General features: G+C 44.6%; 1 protein-coding gene and 1 long non-coding RNA gene across 3 annotated transcripts in view; both read right to left on the bottom strand.

Moving 5' to 3' along the window:
- Nucleotides 1-3661, bottom strand: part of Srgap1 (SLIT-ROBO Rho GTPase activating protein 1) — a 230301-nt gene extending 226640 nt beyond the window's left edge. For both annotated transcript variants that reach the window (XM_027392292.2, XM_027392293.2), the window contains exon 1: nucleotides 3453-3661. In XM_027392292.2, the coding sequence (XP_027248093.1) occupies nucleotides 3453-3519 (67 nt within the window). In that variant the 5' untranslated portion in view covers nucleotides 3520-3661. The remainder of the gene's footprint in view (nucleotides 1-3452) is intronic.
- Nucleotides 3662-6576: 2915 nt separating this feature from the next.
- LOC113832967 lies at nucleotides 6577-11331 on the bottom strand. Its single transcript, XR_003480481.2, has 2 exons — nucleotides 11140-11331; nucleotides 6577-9461 (listed from the first exon to the last, which is right to left on the bottom strand). It is a non-coding gene; the product is annotated as an uncharacterized LOC113832967 (long non-coding RNA).
- Between the last annotated feature and the right edge of the window lie 5874 nt (nucleotides 11332-17205).

The raw sequence follows: 17205 nt of genomic DNA, 5'->3' as shown, positions 1-17205 counted from the left end.
TCTCGCTCTGGGTTTTCACTTAGGTGGATCCTCATCCTTTCTCTACAGATTTGCCGAGGTCTCTCAGAAAGACCCCCAGGTAGTCCCCAAGCTCCTGTTAGCCAAGTCAGTCTCTTCACTGCTCGTTTGCCAGAGAAGATAACGAGTGAACATTAACTGTTTGCAATTTCATACACTTATCCACCATGCTTACTTTTTGATGCTCCCCCAACGACATTTTTCCCTCTAGATTCCATCTTTCTCCATTCTTTATTCCTTCTTCCCCTCTTTCTTTCCCCTGCCTTTTCTCTATTTCTTTTTTCTAAAATACATGCTCATTGCCTCAGCCCCTCCAAGTGCTCTCTTGATTCTGTTTAAGATTCTGACTGACATGCATGACATGGCCACACTCTCTACTCCAAATGAACAGGTGCCTTTGAGTGATGGCTTGGCATGTGTGCTTCAATCCCTGACTGAACTGTTCTTTGACTATATGAACAATTCCTACTTCATCTTACAAATTTCTTCTATATTTGTCTGGTCATGGTTTTATTTTTCCATACTCTTTATTGAATTATAATTTGATTTCCCAAGAACTCAATTGACTCATTACGGAAAAAAATTAAAAGCAAAGATGAATACATCCACATCAGGACAGTCACACACACACAAAAAAAATGGGGGGCGATGGGAGGAGGAGAGCTTGAACATTTTATGAAGCAATTAATTTGAATTTTTCATGACATCTCCAATTAGATTCAAAGACCCTAAGGACTGAGAAAAATGTAAATTCCTCATAGATAAGAAAAAAAAAAAAAAACCACACCCCAGAGACAAACAAGAGACCTATCCAGCATGAATCATGGAACTAAATGTGGCTCTGGCCACACACATGAAATTACACATCAGAGACAGAGGACAGCCCCAGGTAGTTCTCCAAACCTTGCAAGCAGTCACTGTAATAAAATCTAGGAACTTGAGTTATTCTGTCCGATCAAAATACTATCCCAGGAATTCTAAGGTAAATCCAATTGTCAGGAAATGGGAGATTTCAAGAAAGAACAATACCCCAGAATCTTGGGCTTGAAGTTGGAAGGTGAAAAAAAAAAAAAATCACCTATAATGGAAATGGTTCAGAATCATCCATTCCCCTGCCTAAGCTACCCTGAATTTGCACATGTGGTTTTATTCATTGGGAACAGACCTAATGCATCCAACAAAGCCAGGTTTTCCCTTCAGCAACAGAAGAGGCTGGCTTCTTTTGTTTAGCATTGGATGAAGTAGCTAGCTGGAATTAAAAGAGTAGGTTATTCCAAAATTGCAAATCTAAATCCTGGCCTGGTGCCTGGCTGCACACCCCTTCAAGAGGCAGTAGGGAAGGGAAGAGGTTAGGAGCCCAGAGGTGGTCTCTCAGGCTCTCCTCCATAAGGGGACAGCTGGCTGTCTGCACTGTGAACTGTCACCTTTCTCACTAGCTAGGTTTAGCCCAGGAGCACAGGTGACTCAATGGCTGGGATTGACCTCATTGAATTAAAATGGCCAATTCCCCTATTTGCAGATGAATACAATGATACAGGTGCCTCTGGCCTGGGGGTATGGGGTAAAGTCTGGCCACAGGGCAGGGCCAGGCAAGGCAGGGCAGGTTCACTGAAGTCCTAAACCTAGAACCGGGCGTGGACAATGGAAGGGAGCAAGGCAAAGGTCACATTTTGTGGGAATGAATTATTTCAGAAATAGCTTTCACCATGTTCGTAATGTTTCCCTAATTGCAGGTTTGATAGATACATGATGACAAATCCCATTTGGTTGATCTTTAATAAAGAAGGTTTATATTCTCAAATACTCAAGTTGCCACCTGTCTCAGAACTTACACCCTAGAAGAAATTAAGGTAATATTCAAATATTTTGTTCCTGTAGTCCCTTTCTGGTTTAAAGTGAGATACCCAAACCAGGAGAGGTTTATGGAAGTGAATTGTGCCAGGAGGTACTCCAAGCAGTAAGAAAATCAGATTGCCACTTCTGCAAGACCTGCCACAAAGAGCCATGTAGAAACCCTGCACAGGGAAATGGTGACTGTGATCAGGAGCCCTAGCCTGGGAATGACAGGTTTTAGGCTACACTGGACATACTGGGGAAACTGCTGTCCTCATTAGAAAGTTTACCTGACTTTAGGAAATAACTCTCTGCTAATAGAACTTTCAACATCAAGGTTCAAGTTCATGGAAGTATAAGCTGGTCTTCATGACAGGCAGAAAGAATTCTGTGGTTCAAAAAATACTTAACTCCACCTTTGTCAGCCCTGAAGGTGTGTCCTGCTTTACGGTAACTTGGTCTTGAGCCACCTTCCCACTCAGGTGACCCAGGATTCCCTGGCCCCAAGTCCTCTCCAGGACTCCAGGCATTTTCACAACTTGGCCACACAAAAGAACACTGAGGCTCCAGCCTTTCCGGAGACAAGCAAGCACACTTTAGTGTTGGCTCAGCAGCCCTTTCACAACCCTGCATATAAACATAGGTGTTGATATAACAATCTTTTTGAACTTTGCATTAAATGCACCACTGGTTAGCAGTGATCTCAACACTCCATCCATTGTCTTCATCAGGAAATGCACAGACAGACCACACATGGTGGGGGTTGGGGGACAGCAAACACACAGATGTTTATTAAAACACCCTAGTGCAAAATAAAACACTTGAATTGGAGAAAAAAAAATATTTTTGAAAGTATGAAGCCCAGAAAGTAAAAGGGCTTAATGCACCTTAATTAGGTTGCCTTCGTTAGTTGACTATGTAAATGGGCTGAGATTACTTAACTCATATACTCAAGCCTTTATTTCATATGCAAGTACCCTCCAGCAAATGATACAGCAATATCCTGGCGAGTGTGAAGGATGGCACTGGATTCTACTATAAAGGAGGAGTCGGATTCCAGTAGTCGCTGTAGGTTTAACTGGCATGGCTTTGAGAGAGCTATTTTATAAAAGGGGACTCGCCCTACTGAATTAACGCTGAAAAGTGTGCATGTCGGAAACAGCCTTCACTCAAGAGAAGCGCTCAACCACTGAGTGGTTCAGACTTTACCCAAATGACTCCATAGAAAAAATATGCCGTGACAATGATTTCACATTTAAAAAAAAAAATTAAAAAGGGTGGTGGTGATGATGACAACGGGGCAGGAACTCTGGGCGCTGCCGGCCTTTCCGAGTCAATCGCCAGCTGAAGGTGATTAAGTCGGTTGTCTCAACGTTGGGAGATAGGAGCTCCAGCCTGGGGAAGCCACCTGGTATCCTGTCCCAGTGGGTCTGATCAGGTTAAGACCGGCTTATAGGACGCCCTGGGGGGCTCAGCCAGGAGCCGAGCTGTCCCCTCGCCACCTTCCGCCCAGGCAGACAACCAAGTTACACACGGGAACTCCGGGAGCACAATGACAACCAGGCACACAAAAGGAGCGAGGCAGTCGCTCCCATCCTTACCTTTCACTTGACTTTCATACTCGGCTATGATCTCTTTGTCCTTTTTGAATCGGCTCGGGGTGGACATTCTCCGGCTGTTCCAGGGCTCGCTTTCAATGGGCAAGTTCTGGCCGGGTGGCTACCGGCCGGTCTCCTTGGAGAGGCAGAGAGTTGCACTCCCCTCTCGCCGAGGAGCCAGAGGCAGCACCCTCGGGAGGGACCCGAGGGACAGGAGGAACGAGAGGAGGAAGGAGAAGAGCGATCAGAGAGAGCCTGGCTCCGGCACCATGCTCCGGGCTGAGCCGCCGTGGGCGCTGGCGAGCGAGCGAGGGAGCGAGCGGAGCCCCAGCCGGTGAGGCCAGCCGCGCAAACTCGGGCGAGCGTGTGGCGGGGGGCGTCTCCCGGCCGCTTCCTCTACGGCCGCGGGGCGGACGCGGGGATCGCGCCAGCGCGGAGCACCATTGTTGAGACCCGCGCGGGGGTCGCGCCCCGCCGGCTGCCGCCGCCGCCCGTCGCCCTTCCTGCCTGCGCCCCGAGCTGGGGATGCTGCCGCCTGTGCCAACAACGCCCGGCCGGCCGAAGGGATGGCAGTCCCTCTCGCGTGTCCGCTCGGCGGGACTCGGAGGGCGGCGGCGGTGACGATCGGACGCACCCGGCTCAGCCCCGGCGGAGTTCGCGTCTCGGAGCCGGCGCCGCCAAGATCCAATGCCGCCTCGGTCGCCGGACGCCTCGGCTCTATCTCCACCGCCCACTGGCCGCTGCTGCCCCCTCGTGGCCGCGACGACACGCACACCCGGAGCCGCGCCCCCGCCCCGCGGCTGCCGGGTCCTCGATAGTCGCTCAACCCACTGCTTACTCTCAGCTCCCCGGAGACCCGCTGGTGCTGGTGCTGCTGGCCGCGTGGGCGATAGACGAGGCGGGATCCTATCGCCCGAGGGAACGGCGTTCCTGGGTCGATCCCTTCTCCGCCCTTGCCCCGGTCCCCACTCTGGGCTCGTCCTGGAAAATGGATGCCCCTTGTGGCCAACCAGAGCGGGGCCCTGCGCACCCGGCGGCGGCCGCCCTGGGTGGCTTTGCCTCGCTCTGCTGGGGCTCAGCACTGTGGGCAACATCGAAAGACCTCTCTGAACTTGGAATGGATCCCTTTGCCGCCTTCCAGCTGGGCTCTGGCCACGTTCTTTTACAGTGGTTGAAGTCCAGAGTTGGGTGTCACCATAATAGACTCAAAGATGTTGGACCCCAGAAGGAAAACCTAACACCGGACCCCCCTGTTAAAAATAGGACGAAGCTCTACATTTGAGGCAGGGAGGAAAACTTCTTGACACCATCACATTCTCCGTCCTAGACACAGTTTAGATACTACTAGGGTGGCAGGGAAAGCATAGTATAATAGGAATCAGTAACACCTAGGATTTTGCTAGCTGGATCCTCTCAGATTAATTTCCTAAATGCTGTGGTCTGATTTATCAAAGTGACTCGACAAAGGCGCACCTGTTGCCAAAATATTTCCACTGTGAGATCTAAAGGTCGTAGAGACTTCTAACTGCGCATTCAGTCCCGTAGTCAGTGAACATTAGTTCTTAGTGCTGACCAAACACAAGCGCAGAGCAGGGGGAATCGGCGTAGGTACCTGTCCTAAAGGATCTCACCACATATTGCATAAATAAATAATCACAGGCAATGTGATGATGCTGTAGGGAAAATACTCTTGTCCAAGTATAGGGCCTGGGAAGATGGAGGAAAGGAAAAAATAGACTATGTGCACGAGGCAGTGTGGGGAGTAAGAAATTATAGAAGAATAAGACTTCAACAATTGGTTGTTAGTGTGCAGTAAGGGAGAATAAACATGCAAGACCATTCCTGAGCCACACCCGTCAGTTCCTGAATTTAAAGATTGAATACCAAGTAGTTGGCCATCTTAGTGAGAAGGAGAAGCTGCATTCCAGAGAAAAGACATATTTTACTCTGGGTAGCTGCAAATAAGATTTCCAGAGAGCCACTCAAATATTAGGTAGGTTAGAAGATGAAGTCAGTGGTGAGTCCTAGCCTATATATACATATATCACTGAACCTCCCTAGACCTCAGTCTCCTCATTTAAAATGTGTTAGTTCCTAGATCCTTGAAACAGAATAATCTTTTACTGAGATAATTCTTTAAAATTGTTCAACAGAAGGGCCTCTGGTTAAATTTCATCTTAGTTACAGTTCTATTGCTGTAAAGAGACGCCATGACCAAGGCAACTTATAAAAGAAAGCATTTTCCTGAGGACTTTCAGAGAGTGAGTCCATGACCATCCTGATGGCAAGCATGGCTGCAGGCAGGCTCAGGACTGGAGCAGCAGTCAGAGGGCTTACAGGTGGTGATAACAACCAAGAGACACACACACAGGGGACCAAGCTTTCAAACATTCTCATTCAAACAATCACAGGCCTATAGTTCAAGATATCTAGAGGTTAAGAAAGGGTATGCACTTCTTCCCAGGAGGTTGAGACCACCCTGGGTACCATAGTAAACACCTGCCTCCAACATCAACAGTCAGCTGATAGAATTTTGCACACACCAAGTGCATATCACCGTTATTAAAATCTGTTCTAATTACCTGTGGGCTATTGTTCTTGTTTCTATGAGTCTTGCCACGTGGCCCAGCTGCTCTCAAACTCAAGGCGGCCAAACTCCTGCCTCCACCACCACACCCAGTTTTAATCAACATTAATAGAAAACATTTTTAAAATCAGAGAAAATACCTTACCCAGCTTTGACTTCATCATGGTACCTGTATTACAAATGTATCTCACTGTTGTGATAAGATATTCTGACAAATGCCACAACAGAGATAAAGGGCTCATTCTGATTTGCAGTTGGAGGGTTAGTCCTTCCCGGAGGAAGGCATGGCAGAGGGAGCCTGAGGGATTTTCCCCACTGTAAACAGGCAGAGAGGGTTGAACGTTCAGGCCCAGCCTTTGTTTACCTTTTTGTTCAGTCCTGGACCACATTCAGACTATGGAATAGAGCCAAACAGGGTTAAGGTGGGTTTTCCCATTCCAGTTAACCTCATTGAGATCATTCATCACATGCATGCCCAGAGGCTTGTCTTCTAGAAACTTCTAGAACCAAGCAAGTTGATAACATAAAATGATCACAGTGTCCAACCAAACAGTCAATATACTACATTGAGTGTTCACAGCTTGACAGTCCCACATTTGAGCATTACTTTCTAAGGTGAGCAATTTGCAAACATTCTCACAAGAACCCCACAAGTTGGGCACTAACTACCCTCATATGACAAATGAGAATCTGGAGACAAAAGGTTCAGTAACTAAAGTGTGACAAGGACATAACTCCAGTGTGCATCTTCCTCCATCCAGACTGAGTCTTCTTTTCCATGGCCTACTCTGTTTCCTGTGGGCCTGTAATCCCTTGCTCCTGGGAAGGAGATAGGCTCACATCCAGCAGGAAGAGCTGTTCCTATTGTGGTTTTATATCGATGGATCTTGTTTCTCATCTGGTCATTCAGTGTCATTATCTTCCTCGTGTTTGAGAACCAAATTTATTCCCAAATTTGAATGTGGTGAATGGGTAGGGTTTAGAACCTAGAAAGACAGCTGACCCAGGTTGGATAGGCCACCTGAAGTTTCTCACATCAACTCTCTGTGACTTTGCTCCACCTTGTGGCAGCTATTTTCTTAGCCCTATGCGCCTCCCAACTGCCTCCTAATTTACATACTTTCACTCTTCAGGGGAAAGTTATTGGAAATTTCCCAGACAGTGAGATTCCTGCCCTTTCTGGGTAACCCAAGTTTCCATGAGTAGAACTTCTTTTACCATCTGACCCTTTACCCTTGGAGCACGTGTTCACTGGGGATCTGGCAGCGACACAGCATCACTTACTGAAGTGTTAACTTTGTTTTGGTTTGTGTGTGTGTGTGTGTGTGTGTGTGTGTGTGTGTGTATGCACCTATCTGAGTGGAGGAAATACATTGGCATCAATTGTTTCCTCAATCACTCAACCCCTTTTCTGAAACACTGTCTCTCTCTGGACCTGGAGCTTACCCATTTGGCTAGACTGACTGATTGGCCAATAAGCCCCAGGGAGTCTCCTGACTCTGCCTTCCCGGCAGTGAGATGACAGACACACACCACCACACTGAGAGTTTTCCACATTTGCTGGAGATCCAAACTCAGGTCCTCATGCTTTCGCAGTGGGCCCTTGACCAAAGTTGATCTGTCTTCCCTGACTCTGAGACAACTTTTTAGAGTAGTGGATGGAAATGCAGAATCACTGCCAAGTTCGAATACATCTTTTTAGCTACAGTTTTGGCTTCAATGAATTTCATATCCGATGTGGGCCATTCTGGGTCTCCCCTTCGATGAAAGGGGACATTCTTTCCCTCCCCACAGGGGGATTGAAGATGAAGAAGGTGAAGTTCTGCCAGCATGCTCAGCTATATTCATGGATCAGGCCCAAGCTCAGGACACGGAGCTCTGAACACACACATACACACACTGTAATGTCTAGACTCCCCAAGACCCCTGACTTCACAAACTGTTTGCACTTAAGATTTCAGTGGATTGCATTTGGGGATCAAGTCCTGGGACATTTTATAATGTGTGGCCTTAGTACTGATCACTAACACCAGTATTACTTCAGAGTCTGTTTAAAATTCAGACACACTAAACATAAGATGACACTTCCCAACGCTAACGTACACGAGAGCCACCTGGGGATCTTGTCCTAATGCATCCTGATGCCTTCGGAGGAAAGCCTGAGATTCTCGGTTTGAGGCCATGTCAGGAACACTGGCATAAAAGCCATTTTGAGGAGCAAAGAAACCACACGGTCCAAAGACTGAGTAGAAAGAAATTCTCCAGGTGGTTCTATTTGAATGAATCTTCGCTCAAAACTGAAGGACATTACAAGCATATCCTTACAAAAGAATTTTATTACTCGAGCGACAGTGCAGGTGTTGTCCAGATTGTTGCTTTGTTTTTTCCATTTAATTGTGTCTCTAAGAAACTGTTTCCTTGGTAAAATTTTCATTTTAGCCTTCTCATCTGTAAGACTGAAATAATCCTTGTAGGTTTGTGGTGGGGATTAAATTTGAGGTGTCTAAAGCCTTTAGCACCAACTCTGGCACATACTAGGTACCAGGTAAACACAGGCTGTTATCAGTGTCATTGTGACTATGTTCCTTACAGAAGGTTAAAGCCTGAACACGCAGCACAGTCACTGCTGAGGTAAAAGACCAGAGCCTGCTTGGCTACCCTATTTATCTTCTTCTTGGAACTTCCCATGATAGTTGAGAATTGGTTGGATGTAATGTGTTTGTTTAATAAGTTTTTCTACCTTTCCTTTATGCCTTTTCAAATATTCTATCGAACAAAAATCTATTGACTGCCTTGGGTTGGGAGTTTTATTATTATTATTGTTGTTGTTGTTGTTTTGTTGGGGTGTGAGACAGGGTGTTGCTAGGTAGCCCTGGCTGGTCAGGTGTTTACGATGTGGCCCAGAGAGGCCTTGGATTTGCAACAATCCTCCTGCCTGAGCCTCCTAAGTGCTAGAATGACAGGTGTTAGTCACTATGTCCAGCTCCTTCAACTCAATTCTAATCAATATTTACTGGGTAGTTATGAGGCTAAACCACAGGACATTCCTAATGCTTGATTATTTCTGAACATAGAAATGGTAGTATCACATAGTCCAGCCTAATGAACTATAAGCCCAGCAGCCCTCTGGCCGCTGTAAACAAAATGAAATGTTTAAGACCCTTTTTGGAGTAGCTAAATGAAAGCTGTATTGACCCTGCCCAGATTTAGAGCAAACCGACTCTTGGGCTAGATTAGTCCAGTGTGCTTATCAAGGAGCCCGTCCAGAAATGCCAGTCACTATTTTAAAAGACACTTGGATCATAGTAACAGTTGTTTGTTGAAACGATGTAAATACATATTTTCTTCTTTGGGGTTGGGGGAAGTGGCAGAGTGGGAAAGACAAGCTGTTAAAAAGTCTTGCCAACTTCATCCTGATGCACTTTCTGTGGAAGGCAAGAACAAGGGATGAGACAATAAAGGGGAGTTTGCATGAAGCTCTGCTTTGGTGGTGTAGGAGACCTCAAGCAAAGGACAGAAAGGAAAGAAACAGACTATATTCAGAGGCAAGGCAGAAAAAAAAAAAAAAAAGAAACTGAGTAGTTATTCTGAAATGTTCAACTGGATGATTCAGCTCTGCTCTCCTGCCAAAACCTTGAGTCTGATGTTCAAGAGAAGTATTTAAAGCTGAAATAATGAGGATTTGAAACCTCATTTCATTTCAATAAAGCTGCTTTGTCACAGATTCAGGCACATGCTCAGAGTCATCTGTTTCCATTTCACACCATTCACAATTAAAACAGATCTGCCTTCTTTCATCTCCTGTCTGTAATGTCTGAACACCTACGCCGCTGAGCCTCTCATCAGGACCATCTTCTGCTCTTAGAATTCTACTACAGTTTCCTGCTCTGCTGCCCAATGGAGTCGGAAGATAAAGATTCCATGCACCCATATGGATGGAAATATTAGATCCCATCACTTATTTGTAAAAGACCGTATTAGCACTCAAAGGAAAACAACAAAAGTTGAGCCAGACCCGAAATGTCAGCAGCAATTCAATGGTCAGAATGAGAGGTGGAATTATATGTACACAGAACAAAGTGTGACCAAAAGATGTCTTAGCAAATTCGGATCCCATCTTGCCCATATCTTAGGAAGAAGAGGACAGACTCTGCTCTCTTTTGCCCTGCACTTTGGTAGAAGACACTCAGAGGCTGCCTGCTCTCCTCAGGTTTTCCCTAGAGACATGGGCTGTGAATCTAGTCTTCATTGCTGCATAGATATGTGCCATGTAAGGAAAGTCTGAGGTTGGTAAATAGAGCATAAACTCTTCCTCCTGAACCTGATGGGGGAGTACTTCTGTGTATATGTTTGTCTTATTGGTTGATAAATAAAGCACTGTTGGCCAATAGGAAAGCAAGATAGGTGGGGCTAGGATTGGAGGAGGATTCTGGGAAATGTAGTAAAGACAGGGTTGTCATGTGATAGCCAGCAAGAGAGAATGCATGCCACCGGTGTCCTCCATAAGTCTTTATAAAATATATACATTAATAGTTATGGTTGATAATTAAGACTGAGCTAGCATATAAGAAATCCTGGTCATTGGCCAGCAGCATTGAACCTAATATAAGTCTCTGTCTGTTATTTGGGGGGCCTAACGTTGCAGTGGTACTCAGGTGGCTGGTGGAAAGAGTTATCATTACATGAACCCCATAAAAGGAAGCCCCAAACAATAAGTGGGGTGCTTAAGTACCCTCACTCCTATAGCCCAATGTTACTCTTTGACACCATGTTTCTTTCTGATCTATACTATGACTTGGCTCTTGAGTAAAGTATCTTTGCTACTTTGCAATCTCTGTGAGCCTTTATCTCATTCTTGAAGAGGCCAAGAACCTGGAGACAGTTGGCCCAGAGCCCTGACCACTGGAAGCATCCATATTGACTGAGGTTCCTGGTCTGTACTGGATTGCACATTGTGTCACATAGTCCACAGGTTTTCACAAGTGTTTCATGGCAGCATAACACAGAATGGTTTCATGGTCTAATTCCTTTTTTAAAATCATATTCTGTGACATCTCATTTTCACTGTAAAAGAAAGTCCAGATATGAAATGTATTTGCTTACCATGCTTCAAAAATGGATTTGCAGTGGTTCTAAAGGGGAAATTCAGCCCCCATTGTAAATAAGAAGGTGGAGATGAGCCAGGCGGTGGTGGCTCACGCCTTTAATCCCAGAGCTCGGGAGGCAGAGGCAGGCAGATCTCTGTGAGTTCGAGACCAGCCTGGTCTACAAGAGCTAGCTCCAGGACAGCCTCCAAAGCTGTAGGGAGCCGGTTCCTGCATTATCCATGACACCAAGATGTAAATTACTTCACAGGCGCTGGGTAATTTCCATTCCTTTGATCTCTGCCTATCCCGTGGCTCATTTTGGCCTGAGGAGCTGAAGCCATTCATAGGGTAACACGTCCCAGGCGGCTGGTCAGCCTTTATAAGGGATGGTTTTCTTGGTTCAGTGTCTCCGCTCAGTCTCCACTCTGGTAAGATGCATTAAAGCTTGTCTGCAGAAGGATCCGAGTGTCATGCGTGTATTTCTTGCTGGCGAGAAAATACAGAGCGCGCGGGACACAAAGCCACAAAGAAACCCTGTCTCAAAAAACAAACAAACAAAAAACCACACACACACACACACACACACACACACACACACACACACACACACATGCATGTGCTAGACAGAAGGGAGACTCTTCCCTAAGAGTCAAGGGCCATAAAGTAGGTTAGGTACTTGTCTTGGTTAGGATCTCTATTACTGGGAAGAGACACCATGACCACAGCAACTCTTATAAAGGAAAACATTTCATTGGGATGACTAGCTTACAGTTTCAGAGGTTCAGTCCATTGTCATCATGATGAGGAGCATGGCAGTGTGCAGCAGACATGGTGCTGGAGCTGAGAGAACAACAGAAAGTCTGTTGATTATCACACGGAGTGAAGCTTGTGTAAAAGACACACTTCCTCTAACAAGGCCACACCTCCTTTGGGGGCCGTTTTCTTTCAAACTGCCACAATTATGACGAGACATCAAATATCCCTCACATCTCAATGCCCAACAATCAATGCTTATCCCCTTGGCTTTCATTGATATTTGTCACTCAGGGTTGAGCTGGCCAAGATTCACCTTAATCCACTGTTATATCCTGAGGGGCTATAAAGAGGCAGTAAGGTGAATTTTGTTTTGGCTCCTACATTCTGCCTATACAAACACAAAATACCTGAGCTATGTTTTTGCCAAAACAAACCACAAAGCTAAATCCAACTTGGGCCTAACCTTACTCTGTTCAGCAAAGGGGAAAGGAGATGTGTATAAATTCTTCTGAGGATCCAACCCTCTCTCCTAGACTTTACACTTCAGAACTATGACATGTAGCAAATCTACTGTTTTTCTCAGTAGTTTACCCGTTCTGAAGGCAGAGCTATACTTTTGCCCTCCTGAGTTCCAATTGGGTTTGAGTCAGCCAAACACAGACAGATAGGAACTCTACAGCTGGAAACAAGCTTTAAGACCCTTGGATGATGGTGGGTAGGGCCTTAACTCTAGAATGCTGTCATGATGGATCAAACTGCATCATAACCAATGTGCTGCAGAACCTGGAAGCCCAGAACCAGGATAACAGCTGAGGGCTGCATGGTCTTGTCTCCCATGCATTGGCCATGCTGCCAAGGTCTGGTGTCTTTGGGTGATTGTCTCCCACATTCATTGTGGTTTCCACAATTTTGGGGTCTACAGAGGCTCATTGTGCCCTGGAGCCCTATTTCTCCCCCAGCACAAATTCTACCGAGTTTTTTGTTTTGTTTTGTTTTACAGTGGGACTGGTGGGCTGCAACCTTAAGGACATGATTAAATTGATAGATTCACCAAGAGAGAAGTAGTCTTTGATATTGTCCCCTCAGTCTTCATATTCCAACTGATTCCAACACCAAAGGTAATCTTCAAACTGCAAATTACTTGAGGAGACATGCAGACACTAAAGGACACCCAGTGGCTCAACGACAAAATCATCAATTTTTATATGAATCTTCTCATGGAAAGAAATCAAAATCAAGGATACCCATCAGTTCATGCATTTAGCTTTTTTTTTACACCAAATTAAAGTGTGGGGGGCTACATCTCAGACAAAAGATGGCCCAAACAGTAAACCTCTTTGCAAAGGAACTTATTCTGGTGCCAATTTACTGCTACTGGAGCTTGGTAGCAATAGACCTAAGAGAAAAGAATTTCATCTATCTGGATTTGATGGGACAGAAAAGACCAGATATCCTTGAGATGATTTTCTCATATCTGCAGGATGAGAGCAAAGCCCAGAAGAATACTGATCTGAACCCTTTGGAGTGGAAGCAATACAGCATGACAGCAGAGGAGATTCCTCAGCAGTGGAATGGGAGCGATTGTGGGATGGTTGCCTGTAAATATGCAGATTATATTTCCAGAGGCCAACCCATCACCTTCTCTCAGCAGCACATACCTCTATTCAGGAGGAAGATGGTGTGGGAAACCCTGGGTAAGAGCTTACTGTAGCTCTGCAGTCTTTCATGGACTGGATATTGTCACATACTTCAGACAGGGTGGGTTGAAGAGCTTGAAACACATTCTGAGCTGTAAAGAGTGGGTGATGCCCCACTTTCTGTAACGATAAATCTTTCTGCCAGCCGCCCAAGCCCTGCCTCCATGTGGACTCCTAAAATAACACACAGAGTCTTATATTAGGTACAATGCTTCTGGCCAATGACTAGGATTTTATCTGCTAGATCAGTCTCAATTATTAACCATAACTATTAATCTATGTATTTTATAAAGACTTATCTTATGGAGGACGCCAGTGGTGTGCATCTTCTTCCCAGGATCACATGGCAGCTCCACAGAGAAGAGAGGAGGAGGAAAAGAGTGATTTCCTGCTTATATTCTGAGTCTGCCTGCTATGTCACTTCCTGAATCACAAGAGTTCGCTTTACTACATTTCCCAGAATCCTCCTTGACTCCTGGTTCTGCCTAACTTGCTTCCCTATTGGTCAACAGTACTTTATTTATCAACCAATAAGACAAATATATTGGGAGAGGTCCTTCTGTGTATATGTTTGTTGTGTATAAATTGGCCAATAGGAAAGCAAGATAGGTGGGACTAAGAGTCAAGCAGGATTCTGGGAAATGTAGTATAAAGATCCAGGCAGGAAGTGACATAGCAAGCAGACTCAGAAAGAAAATTGCTCTTGCTCTTCCTCTTCCTCCTGCTCTCTGCTCTGGAGCTGCCATGTGATCTGCTGGCAAGAGAGGGCACTTACCGCCGGCATCCTCCATAAGATAAATCTTATAAAATATATAGATTTATGATAATTAAGACTGAGCAAGCATATAAAAATTCCTAGTCAATTGGCCAGCAGCAATTGTCAACTAATATAAGACTCTGTATGTTATTCTGAGTGCCCACGTGATGGCGGGGCTCGGGTGAATGGAGTAAAGACTTGTTACACTTCTCCCATCAACTTTCTTCTATGTAATGCTAACTTGGAGCAAGGAAAAGTTGCATCTGAGGCAATCTATATAAATATATGTGACTCCCACAAATTAGAAACTATTTGACCTGCCCAACAAAACATGCTCATGAGCATGCCACTTTAAAAATTTTGTGATTGAAGTCAAGGTTGGCTTCATCTCTCAATTTTTTCCCATGGTTTTTCAATTTTGCTGTTCTTTTTCACAAGTTTGAGCTAATTGGCAGCAGCTGTTTTCCGAGATTTTTAATGTTTAATTCTCAACTTCTTGTTTGAACTATTTATTTTTGAAAGGAATGCCAATCCAATTGCCAGTCTATGATGTGAATCAGGCTGGTCACCTTTCATTAATGTGGGGGCCCTACAGGAGTTTCAAAGTATTGGTGAACTGTGACCATAGGACCTGGGACTCGGACCATCTAGGAGTATTAGGAAAAGTGTCACAGATATTTCAAGATACTTTATGCCTGGAACTAAGGAGATCTGTTTAATTCTTGGAAGTGAAGTAACTGTAATGCCAAAGGTGCATTTTAAATACAGGTTTTCTTGACTATAAGCCTCACCCTTCTGTGTGTTGTATGGAACTATTTATTGAAAAAAAAAATCAATTTAAAGCTATTTTCTTTATATTGTCTTGTATATATTAAGATGAAATTAAATATTTTCATCATTAATATTTATATTATACTACTCTACCTGCACTATTAGTATAGATTTAGTGATATTTAGTGTTGATATTGCTAAATATACAATAATCCATTTTACATATGAAACAGAACTTGATTTTTCTGTTAATTTTAAATCTTACGTTTGTGTTCATGAAGTTCTTGTTTAATAAAGTTTAGTGTTGTTTGAACATACTTTGTAAGGTCTTGTGCCTGATGGTCTCTACATGGTGTAATGATGTTGTCTGAGAGAACTGGAAAGCATTTACCCAGGACAGGATTCATCAGTGTCAGCTGGAAACTGTTCCCACATCTGTGTATCAGTGACTGTTCTTTTGTTCTGAGCCACTGATGTGTAGACAGAACACTTTAGTGAGTTCTTCACCTCTATCCCTGATTATAGGAGAAGATGGGAGAAGCTTAGTAGAGCAGAGCACAGCACCACCCTGTAGAGCTACAGCAATGTAGCCTCCATCGAATATGAACAGGAACATTGATCTCTGGACTCCCAGTGCATGAGCAAGGAAGCCCATACACGAGTGCACACATATACACACACAGCAAGCTCACACCTGCCAATGAGCCCAAAAGCTCATGCTATGACACAGAAGCACTCATTCTTTGTACACCAGGGTCATTAGAGTTATTGAAATCTATCTTGGTGCTCTCTCCTTCTCCCCTTGGGCTTACATTTTCTGAGTAAGTTGCTGCTGTTTGTAATGTGTTCTGTTTCCACTCAATTCCTTGCTTTTGGATAGGAGAAACTGGAACTCCCTTAGAATCTTCTCTCGACCTCAATCTCCAATATCAGCTGTGCCAGAGTATTTTTCAAGGGCTACACATAGGCATTCAAAAACAAAACAAAACAAAACAAACAAACAAACAAACAAACAAAACTATAAATTCTGTAATCCTCCAAGTGGTAGTAATTCTAGAAGCTGTAGGTAGCTGCTTACAATAGGCTTGCAGCATAGTAGGTACAAAACCAGAATAAGCTGATGAGTGTTTTTGTGAAACTTCAAAGTTCCCTGAATGTTCCATAATCATTTCAATAATTTGCATAAGTTCTTTCTGTAATTACTCAGGACACCACCGGAGCCTGCAGGTTCCACTGAAGGACCCTGTGAGACAGAAGGTGGAAAGGACAGATTACTCAAGGACAACCTTGAAGCAAATAGCTTGAAGCTTGCTGTGATGAACCTTTGAAGGAGGCCAGATTCGTAGAGCTTTTGGTGAGTTGCAGGGAGATCCCTGCAGGGATTGTCCCTGGGATCATTCATTTCTGTCATTCACAGTTTGCAGGGTACAGCTTTTGTGTTTTGTTTTGTTTTGTTTTTAAAGGTCAAGTTAAACTTGTCTTCCTGTGTTGTTATTTAAACACACCACTTTTGGAAGTCAGTGTATGCTGGTTCAAGGGATGAGGGAATGCCACAGAGGCCACTTTAGGATTTAAAATCCTGTCATTTGAATATGTGATGTTCCTAGTAGGATCTCTCTGGGTAGTGAATGCTTAGTCATCAAACAGTGGCACTATTTTAGGAGTTTCTGGGGACATTGCAAAATAGGGGCTAGATGGAGAATGCAATGTTCCTGGAGCTGTTTCTTGGGATATGTTATCCTATGCCTTCATCCTGTGTGGCTCTCTGCCTTCTGGTGCACTTCAAGGTCAACAGTCATGACATGAACTGCCAGGCCAGGATGGACTGAGCCCTTAGCTTGTGAGATAATTAATTGTTCAACATTTACTTTTTGTTTTTTCCCCCCAACCTAACACAAGTGTTAGAATCATCTTCTTAGAAGGAAGCTCCATTGAGGAATTGCCTTCATCAGATTAGCCTGTGGGCAAGTCCAGGGTGACATTTCCTTGATAATTGATCTTGGAGAGCAAGGCCCGCTGAGTAATATCAACCTTGAGCAGTTTGGTTCTGGGTTATATAAGAGGGCCAGAGGAAAGGCTACAGCAATCAGGGACTGCTGAT

This window comes from Cricetulus griseus (genome assembly GCF_003668045.3).
Source record: "Cricetulus griseus strain 17A/GY chromosome 1 unlocalized genomic scaffold, alternate assembly CriGri-PICRH-1.0 chr1_0, whole genome shotgun sequence".
Classification (NCBI taxonomy): domain Eukaryota; kingdom Metazoa; phylum Chordata; class Mammalia; order Rodentia; family Cricetidae; genus Cricetulus; species Cricetulus griseus.
Note: the sequence above shows the minus strand (reverse complement) of the source record. Positions and strands in the feature narration are given on the sequence as shown.